This window comes from Belonocnema kinseyi, chromosome 4 (assembly GCF_010883055.1).
Source record: "Belonocnema kinseyi isolate 2016_QV_RU_SX_M_011 chromosome 4, B_treatae_v1, whole genome shotgun sequence".
Taxonomy (NCBI): Eukaryota; Metazoa; Arthropoda; class Insecta; order Hymenoptera; family Cynipidae; genus Belonocnema; species Belonocnema kinseyi.
The window spans coordinates 106009985-106028949 of NC_046660.1; the positions used below are offsets into that span (position 1 = coordinate 106009985).

Genomic DNA, 18965 nt, shown 5'->3' on the forward strand with positions numbered 1-18965 from the left:
TGTGTAATATTTACAAAAACATTAACCTGAGCAGTGTCCAGCCGGATCCCGACCATGGGATATAACCAGGGTTGGTTCGGTCAGTAACCGGTCGGCCCTGGACTACGTGATTCGAGAAAAATGTAGCCCGACCGGCTCCCGCCCGGTTCCTGTCCATGAAACCCAGCCAGGGGTAGCCCGACCGGGATCCGGCCAGAAACCGTGTTGTATTAGGGCTAACCGGGAAAATTTCTACACGGGTAACTCGGAAAATGTTTGTGTGACTAGCGCAAATATGATTTTTTTTAAACTGCTGACTTTAAAACGTGATGACTCATTCAAAGAAAGAACAAAAAACTTTGTTTTAATTCATTGGAAAGCTATAAAATTTCGCGTCGAATGCAGCCTTTAAAGTATCTTCTTAAATTTCGGCAGACAAAACTTCAAACATCTTTACGGGTTCCTGAGATATGACTAAAAGTGTCCAACGTTTCTTCCAGCAGTGACTGCCCACTAAAACACGACGCAAATACGATGCATTTTTTTTTATACTTTGTGAGCTCGTGAAGTTTTTAAAAGTTTTCTTGGCTTCAATTGAAGATCAAACTTCAAAAACTGTGCTGTATAGATTTAAGAGTTTTGTTATAACAATCTTCAGAGATGCCATGGGTTGAAGTCCGGGTACAAAATTCGAGTTTTATATTTTTTTCGAACGGGTAATTGCGTTTTAAAGTCGTCAGTGATTTTTAATAGTGTTTGCCCTAGTGGTATCGACAATTTTCGATGATAGTGTGCATGGAAATCGTATGACCCAATAAACTTGAGAATCTAATTCAAATTAATGAAGTTAACATAATTTTGATGATTTTAGTTTTAATGAATCTCACTTGAGATAACTACATCATATCACTTTTTACAGTATCACATTATCTTACACATTCTATTTAGAGCTTGAATTCTCGCAGAAACAAGCACTCTGATTACAAACTACTTGGGATAGTATCACAGTAATCCCCAGGAATACATTTTATCTTTAAACTAGATAAAAACGCTGTAGCGCGTTTATCTGACAAAAGATAAAATTTATTTGACGAAAGAAAAAATTTATCTGACGCAAATATTTATTTGAAAGATGTGATATGTCAAACGGCTGCGTCTAGGATCACCGACACACTTTTCTCCATTCATTTGAAAATCCTCGCGGTATTCTTTTTTAAATCTTCTCACTTTATATAAATGATTTTAAACAAAAATCACTCACCTATACTTACAGAATACATGGGGTTTACTTTGATTAACCCGTCTTCCCTCTCCGCTTCTGCGATCGGAGGACATGAACAGTCAGTCAAGTTCAGTCTTCTACTTTTGTTGAACAAACTCTTAGTTTCTGTCAACCCTGATGAAGACTTTGAAATTTGTGAACAAAAAAAATCATTATAAACAAACCAAAATGCGGCCTATGTATTCTGTAAGAGTAGGTGAATGATTTTTTGGTCAAAATCATTCAAATAATGTGAGACGATTTCAAAAATGAATACCGCGAGGATTTTCAAATTTATGGAGAAAACTTTTTCGATGAACCTAGACGCAGCCGTTTGACATATCACATATGTCAAATAATTATTTGCGTCAGATAAATTTTATCTTTTGTCAGATAAACTTGCTGCACCATTTTTATACAATTTAAAGATCAAATTGATTCCTGGGGCTCCCTGTGATTTTACTTTATAAAATATCGCTGAATTGAAAAATGTTATTCGTAAAATTTTAAGCACTTGATTTTCATTACAAGTATTTCTTTTCCTGTTTTATTTAACTTCTTAAGGATCTCCATTTCTGTGACTTATTTCTTTTTACCCTAGTAAAATAATTTGCATTTAAGTACTCTACCACAGTTTAAAAAACTTGTTCATCCTTGATGTCACGTTTTGCATTGCCAGCTGAAGTGTAGTTTCCCGCATCTGAAATATAAAATATCTCTTTTAGTCCAAATTTATACAAGAGAGATACACTTGCTAATTATGTATAATAAATTTTCTATAAACGAAGGGGCTGTTTAAAAACATGTCCCTTTTTAGGTCAAAATTTTATACGTATTCGATTTAATTTCATAAACCCCTAAAATGAAGCACGAAAGATACAAACATAATAATTTAACAGATATCACAGTCAAAAAAAGTCTCAAAAACTAAAAATAGAGTGATTTTTGTTCTGCAAAATAGGGAAATAATAGGGGATAAATTCTTTCAAATAAAATAATGTATATGGGTCATTACATGGGAGATTTACAATCAAAAATTTTGTTACAAAACTTTTGCTTCGCTTTTTGTGTTCGAAAATAATCGACACGTATTTTTTTATTTAAATGTGATACTCGAAAATCTCGAGATATGATTTTTCAAAACTTGGTAATCGGAAAAAATCATTTGTTTTCAATCGCTCACTGTAAAAGAAGTTTTAAATTGAAAAAATTATTCTCGTATCAAAAATACGCATTCACCCACAAGATTTGAAAAATAGTATAACATACCTCCTATTGTTTTTTCACAATAATATAGTGCATTTTTATAAACAATTTTATTTATATAAAACTTGGAACATTTGTCCCCGTTTTTTTACCTTGCAATTTATGTTTAAGATTCTCAAATATGCAGGAAAAATTTGAGAATGGAGAAATGAAAACTCCAAGTGTTACGAATTTTGCACGCGACGTCGTCGATGTGTGCTCGCTAGCTCGCTCGCTGCAACGTGCGCGGCGGATTATGAAAATTCGTGACACTTGGAGATTTCATTTCGCCATTTTCAAATTTTTTCTAAATTTTGGAGAATCTTGAACAACAATTTTAAGGTAAAAACGGAAATAACGTTCCAAGTTCAAAATAAATAAAATTGCTTATAAAAATGCCCTATATTGTTATGAAAAAAGGAGGTATGTCATGCTACTATCTTGCAAAGCTTGTGGGCGAATGCGGATTTTCAGTACAAGAATCCTTTTTTCTATTAAAAACTTCTTTTACAGTGAGCGATTGAAAACAAATGATTTTTCCGATTATCAAATTTTGAAAAATCATATCTCGCGATTTTCGAGTATCGCATTGAAATAAAAAAATAAGTGTCGATTATTTTTGAAGGCAAGACGCGAAATAAAAGTTTTGTAGAAAAAAATTTCGATTTAAATCTGCCCATATGTACCATATTAAATTCAATATATCAAACGCTCAAGATTTCGAGTGGAAATATATTGCATTTTTAACAAAATAGATAAATTCTTGACCAAAAGAGATGATGTGCCAACGAAATGTTCGACTTTTCAAGCTAGAAAGTTGAATGTTTTTGAAGACAATTGAATTAAAAATCGAAGAATCTAAAGTTTTAACTAAATTAATTAGTTAGAAAAAATTAGTCAAATTTCCAATTAAAACGATTCATTTACAACAACAAAGAAATTAATTTTGAACAGAACAGTTTATTCTTAAACCAATAAAATAAGTTTTGAACAGAATGGTCCAACCTTCAACCAAGTGGTTGATCTTTTAACGAAAGATTAATTATCAATGTAAAATTTAAAAGTTGAATTTAAGCTGAAAACTATACATTTTCAACCTAAAATGGAGTAGTTAAGATTTAGGTAAGGGATTATAGTTTTAAGTTTAAAAAATGAATTTGCAAAAAAATACTTCAATCTTCAACAAATAAAATAAATATTTAACAAATTAGTTCAACTTTTAATCAATTAGTTGTTTTTTCAACAAAAAATATGAGTTCTTAATGAAAAATTGAAAAGTTGAATTTTCAACAAAAAACGATTGGGTTTTAACTTTAAATGCATTTGTTAAATTTTCATTTAATAATATTAATTTTCAATTTAAAAAAATGAATTTTTTATCAAATAGAAGAATTTGAAATTGAAAAAAAATTAAATTGCACCGGAAAATAGTTGGACTTTCTTATCAGGTTCTGTTAATTCAGTTCACTAATAAGCAAAACACGGGAAAGAAGGGGAAAGGTAGAAGTCAGATGATATTTTATGAATTTTATGAATTATTTACAGAATGAGAAAAAGGAGGAATAAGAGAAAGACTGTAGAGTCTGTATTTAGATGTTTTACTTGTTGTACAATAAAATCACTACATTTCATTTTTTCAGCTATTTCAAACAAATTTATTCACATTTATATATTTTACATGCCCTACGTCATAAATCGTCACAAACCTATTACCCCCCCCCCTGACAGTAAGACGTAGTTTTTAAATAGTTCCAAAGAACATTCGTTATATCTTCATTATAAAAGAATTTTTAATTAAATTAATGTAAAGCTGAGAAGAAAAGTGGAATAAATATTGAAATCACGAAAGTGGAAGTTTCAAGTAAATGTTAATGTTCGACTTGACTGTTTACTTTTTTGCCTTGTCTCGAAACAACTTTTGATTAAAGTTTCCACTCAGTGAGACAACAACATAAGAGCGTCTAGTACCTAGTATAATAACGAATTAAGTTCACTTTTAGAAAGCAGAAAAAATTCGCTATGAAAAATTTATAAGTTTTAAAAAGCTTCTACAATAAAATTTACGTGAGTGTTTAAGTATATTTTCTTCTTATACTTTTATCCTTGTACTATTTCTTTCAACGAATAGGGTTACTTTGAGATAAAAAAATTTACTGGAAGTATCATTTAGCGGTCGTTGCCAAAAAGTTCTGAACTTCGGACTAAACTTTTTCTTTCAAATATAACTTTTAACAAATAACTGAAGTATTTTTTCCATTAAGTTAATGAAAGTCCCGATAAATAATAATAATAAGGTTTGGAGAATATTTATTATTATTACTATTATTGTCTTATTAGGCTAGTCCATTAAAATTTCGTAGCACTGGGATTAAAGACCTATTGTACTATGACATTTTATTTTAAAACCCCGCTGGGTATGTACCTGTCAAAATTTTTCTTTACCAGCGTGGACTTAGAATTACTGTATGAGTTTAAACAAAATCAGCCTGAATATTTGCTCAGGAGAGAGGAAAACAATAGAAAAACCACCTCTTGAATTGATTCGGTTCCATCGGTCGGTTCAGTCGGTTCGAAGAATAGTTATATGTTTTATTATTTTAATGTTGTATTTATTATTTTGATTTTAATATGATGATTTAATTCTTTAAGTTCTATTCCATAGTCTCTTTATCAAAGAAATTCCGAAAAAATGCAGGTTTCCAGAAATAATTGATTCAGTCGCCAATTATTTTTATGCTTGTTAGACAATTTTCCGCAGGAGTTACACATCGAAATTTCGATATTAAAAAAAGGACTTTTGCAATTAAACTCGAGGTTCTTCTGCAAACGTAAACCAGATTAAAACATTTAATTATTATAGAAATCCAATTAAAGCATTTTTACAATACAAAATTACAATTGGGTCATTTCACTGTATTTTGCTGAAGATGGTTGTGACCTTATTTTTAAAAATTTTGATACTTTCATAAAATAATTATCAATTTTCTCGGAACTAATTGATGCCATTAATTTATTAATTCACTATTATTAGTAGGTTAAGAGGGAGGGGGGCGCCAACCAGTGATGGAAAGGCGATTGACCTTATATCATTACTATTATTTAACAATTTTAGTTCTACTTTGCATCAAATAAATCTATTTTAGCAGAGAGATAGTGTTACTTACTAAAATCTTGAAAATTGACGTTGTGAAAGAAAAATCATGCAGAAAACAATTTTTACCTAGAAAGGATGGAAGTTTCGCTGACAGAAATATAAATTTTTCAACTTTATTGACAATACTTACAGTATAAAAATTTGATATTTTGGCAGATAAAACAATATCACACAATCTAATTATATTAATTAGATGTAATTCAAGTCCAAAATATAATAATTCCCATAAATAAGGGAGGCTTGGCCAGGGAGGCAGGCCCGACAAAAATAATATTTAGAAATGCTTAGGTGAAACACGTGTCACAAGTTCCGTCGATAAATATTTGGCAATGTAGAACAGCAACTTATCTTGTGGGCTACATGAAGGAAACGTGGACATAGGAAACACGGGACTAGGCATGCCATCCTAACTTGGCGAGCGAGGTTGAATCCAAGGGAGGGGGGAGAATTCCATGAGTGGCGAGAGCCGCCATCTTACGATGTGCTATATGATTATGCGCACGAGCATTTTTGCCGACAAACTGCATGAAAATATAAACATGTGGGCGCTGCCATGTTTGTCGCGGGACATCAAAAGGTGGCGGACCTCCCTCCTCATTGCATCACCCCCGCAATTGCATGTCTAGTCCCTTGTTTCCTATGTCCATGGAAGGAAACTACTAAATATTGTTATTATCAATCCGGTCGGTATGCAGTTTTCTTGTATTGGTACAGTAGAAACATTGCGTAAAATATGTTTCTAGTAGAATGTCAACAAACAAGAGGTTATATTACAGCTATCTCTATTTTTATTCAAAGTAACTTACTCTTCTTATTGGATATCTTTAAAGGTAATTTTTCCAGTACATAAAATACCACAGAAGCAAACCATCATATTTTCTTATCTTTAAATGTTTTGATTTTCATGAAAAGCTGCAGAAGGCTTTGCCTTCCGGCGAGGGACAAAGCCGACAAAATACAGCTTGTTAGAAATAATTAAATTACCAAAATATTTTTTTTCACGTGATTAATACTTATAGAAATATGATATACAATAATGTAGAACTCGAAATGAGAAAAAAATGGATCATTTCAACATATTATTAACTTAAAAAAAAACATTGACTGTTAACTAGTTGGCGCTGCCCCCCCCCCCCCTTACCCTAAATTTGATTCTCTGAGTCCAAGGATACAGAAAAATGTCACATTTTTTACATAACATAAACAAAAGTAGCTTTAATATAAAAAATAGGCCAAAACTGTACTATAAAGTAACTAAATATATAATTACTTTTCAACACTTTTAAAACATAAATAATATCGCAGTGTTTGGTTTCAAAAATTTACACTACCTAATAAGGTTCATTTTTCAGCAGGCATTTTGAAATTTCAACTTTTTTACATTTTTGCTGCTGAAATTTTAAAAATTACACTTTGAAATTCGTCATTTTGAAAATGAAAAAATTCCAAATTAACGAATTTGAATGCGCCATTTTTAATATATATGCATGAAAAATTGAAAAAGGGTTCAAATTTTGAAAAATCAAATGAAAAATTAACCTTCTGAGTTCAGTTATGATTACAAAAAAATTAAACACTGACATTTTAATAACTCTTTGAAAGTGTTGATAAGTATGCTTTAGTTATTTTTTAAATACAATTTTTGCCCATTATTACATTTTAAAGTTACTTTTGCTCATGTTCCATTCGCTTCCATTTTAAATTGTAGACTTTGAGTTTTTCTCAGTTCCATAATGCACATGAATGTGAGATTTTTCAGCATACTTGCACTTTGAAAATTTGTTGAAAGTTTTTTATTTTAGACCTTCATTCAACTATAAGTATTTTTCTTCTCTATCAAGTTCTGCAATCAATTAATAAATAAGTTTCAGAACAAGTTATCCTTTTGAGAGTTCGTATAAAATTAGTGCCACATAAATTCTGTGCCTTTGAATTATTACTCCCAGAAGAATGCGAGCTTTTTAAGCTGTCCCACCTACCGGCAAAAATTTACTCGAGGGATTTCCAACAACGGCTCGGAATGCGTGATTCTAAGTAAGAGATGAAAGCTAACAGGACGCGAAAGAGTCGTTAAGGCGTTTCGTGAGAAAAGGTCAAATTTTACCACGGATTTTCCCAAGTCCGAGAGAAAATGGAAGAAAAAAGGCTCTGGCCTCGAAAATGAAATTTCCTATCTTTCCTTTAAAGAGGAAAGTTCTCTAAAATAACCTTGTCAGAATTTTTAATGTTATTATTATTTTTCTCTATAAAGGCTGCTAAGAGAGCAAGAAAAACAAAAAATTTGAGAACGTTTTAAACGTAAATTAAGTTGATTAGAATTAATAAGTATTTTTACAAAAGAAATAGTGTTACGGACAACCAAAAATTACTGAAAAATAAACCTGTTTGAGAGTTTTCTATGAATAATAATGAAAATTTTCAATGTCACTTCTTTATAAAATTGTAGGTAATTATTTTTCGATTTTTAGTAGAGGAATACTGTAAAGTATTAATAAACATAACAATAAAACTCTATAAAATGAGAGTAAGTAAATATGCTCAAATAATAACACAGGAAACATTAGGTCTACGCTCCTCGAATTTCAGTGATCTTATATGCCCTTTCAGTTTTCCCTGGGTTCGCCAAAAATATTTGTTATATGCTCACTACATTTAGCGGAACTTATTTATACACGGTCAAATAATAAAGAATATAATAAATCAGGAACACTCGATTTCGAATCAAGCAAATGTCTTTTATCAAGACTTAGATGAGCATGAAAATCGTGCGAAAAAAATCGAGCAATAAAATAAACTGAACTTTAGTGGCACAATTGGCATATAAATAGTATCGAATAATCTTTTCTCTCTTAAGAAGAGAAAATTTTCCTTACGTCGAAAATTTCTTCCCCCAAACGTAAATGAAAGTGACAACATTATAACTAATATTGTGCCAAGCTTTGGCATAAAAGGAAACAACCTTTTAGAAACAACCTTCTAGGGACCCCGTAAAAAGATGTGCATGCAATGGGGAAGTGTATTTGTTTAAGGAGTGATATTAGAAAAAGTTTAACCGAAAATGTAAATACATCCTACCCTATTTCCTGTAGTCCTTCTCTTCATTATGTATTTTCTATTAATACTGAGATATAAAAAAGGGAATCCAATAGGTTAGTGGTTTTTTTTAAAGGTAAATGGAGAGAAATTTTAAGAGATCAATTCACGGAACTGCTCCTTAATTTCATCACATCACTGATTTTAAATCAACGATCTTTTTTTTAAAGCAAGGGTTGTGAGATCTTATTTCTCACGCTAAAGGTGTAATAAAATCAAGGAGCAGTTCCGTGAATAAATCTCTTTAAATTTCTTTCCATGTAGATGTTATAAAAAGTATAGTGAAAAATGGAACCACATTGCTATTCAATTTAGGCTGTAGCGTTGTTTGTTAAAGAGTCTATATGTAAAAAAAGGCTGAGTAGAAACACACACTTATCCCTTTTCCAGTAGACTTCCTTCCCATTATGTGAAAAGCTGAAATACACCCATATTTTATTTCCAGTAACTCTTCCTTTCATTGTGTTAAAATTGAAAATACAGTCATATCTCACTTTCAGAAGAGTCTCTTTCCGTCCTGAAGGATAGGAAAAAACTAAAATTGTAAGGTGACTTGAGAGTTGTTAGTTTTTGTAAACCTTAAAAATATTCCATAAATGCCTTCAAAAACCTTCTTTTCATAAAGATATGTATTTAATTTATTTTGATTTAAAAATAATGAACAGAACGTAATAGTATGAATTCTATAGCTGCATTATGGGATGATGGAAGTTTCGGCGAACAATTACTCAAAACCACCGTAGAGTAAAGTACGAGAGAACCTCGCAGATGATGAAGGCAGTCAAAAAAGATACTCGAGGAAAAAATTTAAAAAGGAAAAAAATGAGTTAAATTTTTGATTTAACCATAGAGCTTTTGAATTTGTTTACATAATAATAAATTATAGTATGAATATTAATAGTCAAGTACATACAATTGATTATAATTTGAAAGCACTGCAATTTATTACGCACTTCTGTTTATTAGGCACTGAAGGGTATAATATAAAAAAATGGTTAAAAACAATATATCGTATACGCTAAGCATACAAAAGTTACTGTAATGTAGAAAACAAGATTTTTTTGCGTTATGAGCATAGCATATTCTATATATGGTATATAATATACATTATTAGTACAGAACATTGAAATTAATAATAAAATTGATCATTATTCAAATTGCAGAATAAAATTTTGCATTTGAAAGTATATGCTAAACATGAAATAAAATCAATCCGCTTATTCAACAGTGTTACCTGTATAAAAATCATATCAAAAAATCTAAGGTGGAAGGGAGGGAGGACACTTACAATAACATGTGTAACAAAGTCTACTTTTATATTTTTATGTCATATAAACATAATAATGCATAATGTGATAATTGATTTTATTTTATTTTCATTAAACATTTCCGAATGAAAAACTTTATTGTGAAATTTGAATAATCATCAATTTTATTAAAAAATTTAATTCCAATACTAATCATGTATTGTATAACATACAATATGGAATTCAATTTACTAATAATTTACAAACTCTTGTTCTTTGGGACATAGACATGATAAAGTCGCTTTTTGACACCATCCTTTGTCCCGCAAAGTGGCACTTTATATCGCTAATCTTCACAACTGCCTTAAAAAGACTATTCTGCTGTTTTTATACGTAATTTGAGCTGCGCATAAAAATTGCCGTATAAAGTCATTTTGGGGTAGTTTTCAGAATTCGTAACAACACGAAGTAATAAGTTAACACTACAATTTTTAAACATCTTGAATTTTCGAAAAATTTCGCTAATTTATAATATGACCAGAGTTTACAAAATTTCAAAAATTACCCAAGTTTTACATTGTTTATAAATTTACAAAAATGTACTAAATCGGCTTGTTTGCGCATCACCTTCAACTTGTCTTCGACTTGCCTTCAGCGCCATCTACGGCTCGCATACGTCTAGGACTATACCTTCAGCTCACTGACTTTTGCTGGAAACATTCTCCACCCCTCAAAAAACAATTTCACGCGCCTGCAGCGCCTTCTACCATATTTTATGTGGCAGGCGCGTAAAACTTTATTTTATTTTTTTTTTAGGATTTTGAGGCGTTGGTTTCATCACAATTATTCTTTTAAATTAAAGGCCAACACGTTAGTGAGTTTATCACTCCCGAAGCCTGCAATAAAAAGATTTTATACGGCAGTTCTGAAGATTAGCCATATATAATGTGCCACTTTGCGGAACGAAGAAAGGTCACAAAAACCGACTTTATCATGCCTATGCCGGAAAAACTACCATTCTATTCTACATTAGAGTTTTAAAAGAAAAAAAAATCACTTCTACAGTTTTTCTTAAAAAATAATAATTTTAAGAATAAAGTTAGAAAAAATTAATTTCAGTGAGACCTAAACATTTTATGTATCAAATTTTTACATCAGATAAATAATTTTCAATATAATTGAAAAAACAAGTTTTTGAAAAATGTAATCAATATTAAGAACTTTCCTTCTATTAATCTGCGACGAAAATCCTCCAGGGACATTTAATTTGAATTCAAAAGGAACTCTGAGGCCAAGTGTTTTCCGGAAGTGTACTCTTATTTTATTTATCGATAAATTTTGTAAATATGATTAAAATTGATTGATTGGCACGAGTAATGTAATTATTTTCGATTCTATATTGGACATAGCAGTGGGACTAGCTTCCAGCATTCACAGTCAGGTTGTCATGTCGGTCGTACTAGTTTAATAGCTACGTATAACGATCATTCTTGAGAACTCGTGTCAGTTTCAGATTTTGTGACGACGGTTGTGAAACAAACCCGAGGAATCAGTGAAGCAGTCACTGAGAGCATGGAAAGATCTTCAAGGGAATTTGAACTGAAAAATATGATTCTACTCCTAACTCCCAGCTTAAGGAAATCGTGATTGATTAAAGTTTTTAATCCTCAGCTTTGATAAAGTATTCGATTGCGGTTCAACAGGTTTTCTTCAGAATTAGACTTGTTTCATTCTACTATAAAAGGATAAGTGACAGGAAGCAAAGACGAGAAGTGGAGAATTTAATTAAGGACATTGGAATCGAGGAGTTTTGTTCGTGAATTATAACGAGAATAAGAATCTAACGAGCAAATAAAACATAAATGATAATAAATATAAAAAAAAGAAAAGATTTGTATTAAAATTTACCTGACTATATAAAATGCATTATTCAAATGATGACAAAAAGCTACTTGAATTAGTGTTATTTATTACGTTACTTTAAACTTTTAAGTTAATACCAGTCTTTTTATCTATGATGGAAAATACAATTAGATTTTTGTCTAATGCATTAAATATCTATTTTTTTAAATTCTTAATCAATTTACATTAGATTTAGCCAGGGGGCGAGAAAAACTGTCAAATATTTCGCAGGTAGCGTTTATTAATTAAGTAAGGATTATTTGTTTAATTTTAGACTCTCCCTGTTATAAGCATTCATAAGATTTTTAAGACCCCCCTCACTCATGCCTAAGATTTTATATTTTTACTCCATATAAAAAAGATATATCAATTATTTTCACCGTAAATGCGATCTCAAGTGATTTAAAAATATTTGAAAGACTTGCAAATGACTTGCATTTGAAAAATAAAAATTGAAATCACATGATCTTGAAGATCTTCAAATGCACTCATATGCGTCATAGAGAACAAATTTTGCGCCACATTGATAACCGAGTTATCAGCTATCAAAATGGGAGGGGGGGGGGCTGGCGTGATTTTTCCAAACTAATAACATTTTTCCGAATTCATCATACCTATCTTTCATAGCTTCAAATGCGCTCAAATACGCCACCACTAAAAAATTTGGCGCTAGTTAATTAACAAAGATATATTTTGGAGGGGGGGGGGGCAGTGTAACGCCGGTGTTAAATCCTCAACAGTGATATGCAATATGAAGTTGGGGACATGGATTCTTTCGTCTCCAAATGCGCTCATATGCGCCATAATTTTTTTTGGAAAATTTTGAAAATTGTCCAAGATATGGAGGTACCAAAATTTTACGAAGTGATGACCAGCAAAATAAAAAGCTTGCAATACGCATTTATGAAGGGAGTTTCCTATGGGGTTTTAAATGCGCTTATATGCTCCACTTTCAGAACTGAAAAAAAAAAACATAATTAACCTCCTCACTACCACTTATTACGATCTACTATTCAATGATGTCTCTAAATAACTTAAATTGCAAAATGAAAATTGATAATGATATCTTCGTCTAGGATTTCAAATGCGCTCATGTGCGCCACTTTCAAAACTGACAAATAGCCATAATCAACCCTCTCACGACCACTTGTTACGATCCACAATTCAATGATGTCTCCAAATAACTTAAATTACAAAAGAAAAATGTATAATGATCTCTTCGTCTAGGAAGTCAAATGCGTTCATATACGCTACTTTCAAAATTGACAAAAAACCATAACCAACAAGTGGTTGTATGGTGGTTGATTATGATTTTTGTCGATTTTGAAAGTGGCGCATATGAGTGGATTTAAAATCCTATGCGAAGAGGTCATTATAAATTTTTATTTTTCAATTTAAGTTATTTGGAGATATCATCAGGTGGTGGATCGATAACAATTATTTACTCGGTTCTAACCGGGGAACAGGGAGTTCATATGAGAAAAGTGAGGAAGGGAATTGCACGAGTTGGTACAAGGGGGGTGGGGTTATAGATTTTTAGCTTAATCTAGAATTCCCGTGTTTTTATTTAAATAATGCGTTTCTTTCGCTGCAATCAAACGATCCACGTCACTGATGAATATCTCTAGTAAGTATCCGAGGCGAAGAGCTTCACAAAGTCATTATGTAAAGCTATTTACTCGGGACCATTAGTATCCGAGGTCATTCGTTTCAGGCGTGCCACACTGCACTAACATTCGCCGTCATACATTTCTTATAAACTATTTGTCGCCACACTTTTCTGTTCTGGCATACTAGTGGAAAAGTGGGGAAAATAGTATGAATTAATTGATCTACGATTTGAAATCACTGAATTGATTCAATGACAAACGTGAAATTCATGATAAATAATGTGAAAATTCCTATCCATACGCTTTATTTGTTTTGGATACGTTTTAACAAGTAACCAGAGGATTTAGACCTCGAAAATAAATCGACGATATTCGAATTAAATTTTCCTCTCTGGGTAAAATATTTTTGGGAAAAGAATTCTTGCAGTCTCTAGACAGCATTTCATCCAATACAATAGAATTAGGGAAACACGAGGTGAGAATAAGTGGGGAAGACCGAATTCGATAGAAAACAAACTTCTCATAGAAAAACAATCGACATTTATGTAAAAGAAACATCTCGTGGCAAACTTGATGGACAATGGAATGAATGAAGATACGATTAAATCTGATTTTATCAGAGAATGACAATATAAATGCGGACTACAAAGTATGTCAAAGAATTACAAAGTTGTTATGGAATTTGACAAGATTTTCACAGCTTTTCAGGGATCGCATATCATTTGAAGGAATTTCTAACGATTCCAAAGAATTACTAGAGGTTTCAAAACGATTTTCATAGGATTTCAAGTATTCGAAAAAATGCTTAGTACACAATTTCAGAGAGATTCTAAATTTTTCAAGAAAGCTTGCAAGATATTAATGGACTTCCAGGTGTTCAGTCAGATTTCAAAATATTGTAAGATGTTTCAAGAGATACCCAAGAATTTCGGAATTTCAGGGATTTAAATCGATTTTAACAAAATAAGAACGTGTTTCGCTAATAACAAATTATTTATGAGTTATATCAAAAGAAGTCATGCATGTTAGAATGATTTCAAAACAATTTTAATCAAACCAAGTTTACCAAATTTGGAAGGATGTCATAGGATTATAACGGGATTTTGAAGATTTTAAGAAGTTTCAAAAGATTAAAAAATTTAAAGAGATTAAACTGTATATCCAAGGATTTCAGAAGATTTCATTTGAATTGAAAAAATATGTGATGTTAGATCCTTCTTGTAATTGACGTCTAGGAATATGATTGAGAGGCATATTGTGGCAAGAGTTAAACGACAAATTTTAGACAAATTCCAAACGATTTGTCTGCAAATTTTCGTTTGACTTTTGTCACCGTATACTTTAGAAGATTTCGTAGAATTTTAAAAGGTTTTATATAATTTTAAATTATTTCAGAGTATTATGAACAATTTTAAAGGATTACGAGTAATTGTAATGACTTTTGAACGATTAAAAGGGATTTTAAGAGATTCAGAAAGATTACCACGGATTTGAAAGATTTTATTGAATTTTAAAGGGATTTCAAAGATTTCCTGTAATCTCGTAATATTTTTACATATTTCATGGAATTGAAAGGACTTTGACAGATTGTTAGAGATTTTCAAGAATTTACTCAGGTTTTAAAGGATTATAAAAAATGCCTGCGTGTTCCGCAAGACTTCAAGCGAATTCAAAGAGTGTCAGATTTCAATTCAAATTCATCTCAAAATGAAGGAATCTATAAAAATTAAAGATGATTTCAGGCGTCTTTAAAAGAATTCAAAATGCACAGTGAAAGGAAACTATTTTAGAAGATGGTTGTTTTATAGTTGATAATTTTTATATTTCTCTTAATTCTCTTATTTTTCTATCATTCCCATGTGGAAATAACCCCATTTGGCCCTATTACAAGTCGGGCACTAATTGGGGGCTAGTCGGGTTATTAATTTTGACAAAGTACCCAGTCGGGAACTAATCGGGGACTAGTTGGGCTTTTTGTTCGTCAAAATTCCAGTCGGGGCCGGGTCGGTGGTTGGTCAAGTCCTAATCGGGCCTTTTTGTTCACCAATTTTCGTTCGGGTAATCTTCAGACTCTGGTCGGGAGCTAGTGGGGCTCTGGTCGGGTTATTCTTATGTTTGAGTTTTCGGTGAGGTTTTATTAAATGAGGTCCTATCTAAAAAAGCGTAATGTTTTTTTTATTCTAAATCACTAAGAATATATTTAACAATAATTTTACACCGTTTTTAGGACAAAAGATTTATTAATGCTACATTCATCTCCAATAATAATTATTAAGTTAATAACTTTGTACGAAAATCAGCTTTTTATAAAAACAACGATCAAAATCTTCAAAAAGACGTAATCTTATTTTTTTGTAGTATTTTTTTAGAAAATTGCGAATTTTTAGGAACATTTATAAATACTTTTGTATGGAATTTTAATAAAATCCATATGGGAAAAGATACATATAGATGTAGGTTAAAAGTTTTCCGAAAGTCACAAGACTCTAAATTTGTAGTCCGTCGGCTTGCGGGTTCGATTCCCGCCTCGCACTCTAGAAGAGCCTCGGCGGCCCATGCAGTAAGCACTAGCCTAGCAAGGGAGTTGTTCATCTCCGGAGAGTCGTTGGACCGGTACTTCTAGAGAAAAAGGTTTTCTCTAAGTACTTAAAGCTATTGCTCTTGGTAGTTCGGAACCTAACTTAAACTGTAGATCCCCCTTCCAACACCAAGTAAGTGTGTGGCGAGTGTGTAAAGGAATAAAGAAGAAGGTGCAAGAAAAATGTAAATCCTTAGGGGACACATTAGAAGCTTCCATTCCAAATAAAGTGTAATCCTTCATATAATTGAAATTGTAAAGAGAAAAAGTTTTTGATTAATCAGTGAAGAGCAGTATACTAGTAGTAAACTATCAAGCACGGTACAGTTCAGATTTCGTTACCACCTTCATTTGAGTCTTGCTGTTCTGGACTGGTAGCTTTAAAGAATATCTGTAAGGACACGACGTGCCGCCGTTCGCGCAACAGAAATGACGCGTCGAGTGTTAAAGACAGCAGTCCACACGTAACGAAGCATAATTACCTGGAGCAGAGACTACCGTGACCAACATGGCAATTCCTTCAGAGCGAAGCTCTTTCATTGCTGCCTTCCAGCTGAAGTTTTTTTTTTAAATTAATATTCCACAAATTTTGGGGAATTTCAGTTATAATTTTTTTATTTATAATTTTAGGGGATGTTCCACAAATTTTGGGGAGTTTAACTCAAACGTAGTTCATTCATAACAATAAAGGAGAATTTAAAAGTTTCTGTCACATTCTTTTGTACAAAACTTACTTGATTGAAGCAATTTCCATCCTATTCCTCTTTAAAATAATTCTAATACTTGTTTCTTTTTTTTCCTATCTCATTCTATCTACTTTAATTTGATTATTTTTTCCGAGAATTTCATTCATTTTTATGACTTTCTGAAAAGGCATATTAATGTGAATAGGTCAAAAAATCGAGTGAAATAGGCCAGAACAAACTAAAAATCGATATAATAAAAAAGGAATGGATAGAATTTTCAGAAATGGGAAAAATAGTAAAATAAAGAGGCGGGACATTAATAGCAATTAACTGCTCTTTTGCAAAAAAAGAAACAGTAGGATGAAACTGATGAAACTGATGAAATTCGGTGAAAATGAAATCAAAGTTCGAATAAGTTAAAATTTGATTTAAAAAATAGTTTAGAATAACATAATATTATGAACGAAAAAACGATTACACCTTACAATTGCACATTGCGTTCAGTTAGTATTCTTGGTTAAAGTAATTATTTATTTTTATACTGTTAAATTAATAGGATTGGAATCATATAATAATGAAACCGGACTGAATTCGAAGAATAGATAGGAATGACTACAAAAAGTTTAAGATGTAAATTCGGGATATTCTGTGAAAGACAAAAGCATATCTATTCCTGTACATTTCTTACATTTCATAACCCTTTCTTGGCATTATTAGACCTCAGTTCTCAGTCTCTCTTTATTTTTATATTTTTTTCTAGCAGGCTGATGCAATGTTTCAATTACTTTAAAAGGAGCATTTGATGGACATTTCAACTTTTTCCATTGTTTTCATTGTTTTCGAGCAACAGGACTCTGGTAAGAATAAAGCTTTTTATTTTGATCCATATTCTGTTCGTTAACCTACTTTTATTATTTAAGCAAAACAAATTTTGGTCAGAATGTACTAAAAATAAATGCATTAGATAAAAAACGGCCATTATAAGCTACAAATATTGAATTTTTACTTAAAAGAAGCGAATAATTTACAGTTAACTTTCATCAAACTAGTTTTTCTCGAATTTTCTAAAACAGTTTTATCTACCTTTGCCGCTTTTTTAGCGTATCTCTCAATGCGAGTTTGATGGAAGATTTTTTTTGCTTTCTCTTTTTTCCCTCTTTAATCCTGGAAAGGAGATTCGACCTTCGTTACTAAGATACGTTCAACACGCTTCACGCTTCCTGCGTTACCTTTGGCAATCGTCAATTCGCAAGAGATGAATACCAAGTAAAAAATGTGAAAAGGGAAAAGAAGGGAGAAAAGGGATACATACAGTCCTGAAGCGAGCAACGAAGAGAGAGAAAAAAGAAGCAGACCTCCCTGAGAGTCCGAGAGGCTTTTTTGGGGAATACTATTTTATTGGTAGAAACAATATTTACACTATAACCTTTATTTAACCAACCCCTGGTAGTTTCAGCATCCCCTGAAAGTTCCTCCTTAGGAACTCAAAGCACGATAACTCACCTTGTACATGGGCATTTTCATTTTGTTCAGTTTCTTGTCTAATTAAGGCTTCTATATACAGGGGAAAATGTAGGCAAGATTCTTGAAAGATAAGTGCTCTTAAGGTGCTTTAAAAAATTAATGACGATAAAATATTAGCTTCTTAAAGCAATAATAATTTTTCTATATAATTCATTTTTTTCGAAAAAGGCTTTAATAATCAACAGTCAAAAAGTGTATGATACATTTTAAACTTTTTTTCACAAACTCTTCAGTGACACCTTTTTTAAGACTTTTATATTTAATGAAACCGGTCATAAATAAATGTAATACCAAACTAAAAAAAAATTAAAGTAGATAGGATTAAGAAAAAGAATTATGTACATATAATGTTATAAATTAATTAATGAGTGAAGGTTATTTTTTCGCGATTCGCCATGATTATCTATTTAAAACCCATTTCTTTTGTCTGAAATATGGCAGATATTAATTTCAGATTATAATTATTTTAAAATTTCTGGTATTTAGCAATTATTCAAATAACTTTTTTTACAAAATTTACATTTTGACCCTTTTTCATTGATTAGTGATGTAAAAAAATCGAATCTCACTCTCTCAAAAATCTCCTTTTTCAATTCCATTTTGCTTCCGTTACGTAAAAGATATAATCACATTTGTTCCTAAAGATAAAATCCATATACTTATTGAAAATTTCAATTGTTACAATC

The 18965-nt window shown here is 31.4% G+C and overlaps 1 protein-coding gene across 4 annotated transcripts in view; it reads right to left on the reverse strand.

Annotated features, from left to right (window-relative positions):
• Positions 1-1196: 1196 nt before the first annotated feature.
• Positions 1197-18965, reverse strand: part of LOC117171913 (allatostatin-A receptor-like) — a 90796-nt gene continuing 73027 nt past the window's right edge. For 2 of the 4 annotated variants that reach the window (XM_033359568.1, XM_033359567.1), the window contains exon 5: positions 1197-1940. In XM_033359568.1, the coding sequence (XP_033215459.1) occupies positions 1876-1940 (65 nt within the window). In that variant the 3' untranslated portion in view covers positions 1197-1875. The remainder of the gene's footprint in view (positions 1941-18965) is intronic. The other 2 variants (XR_004466937.1, XM_033359570.1) reach the window with 2 other exon arrangements.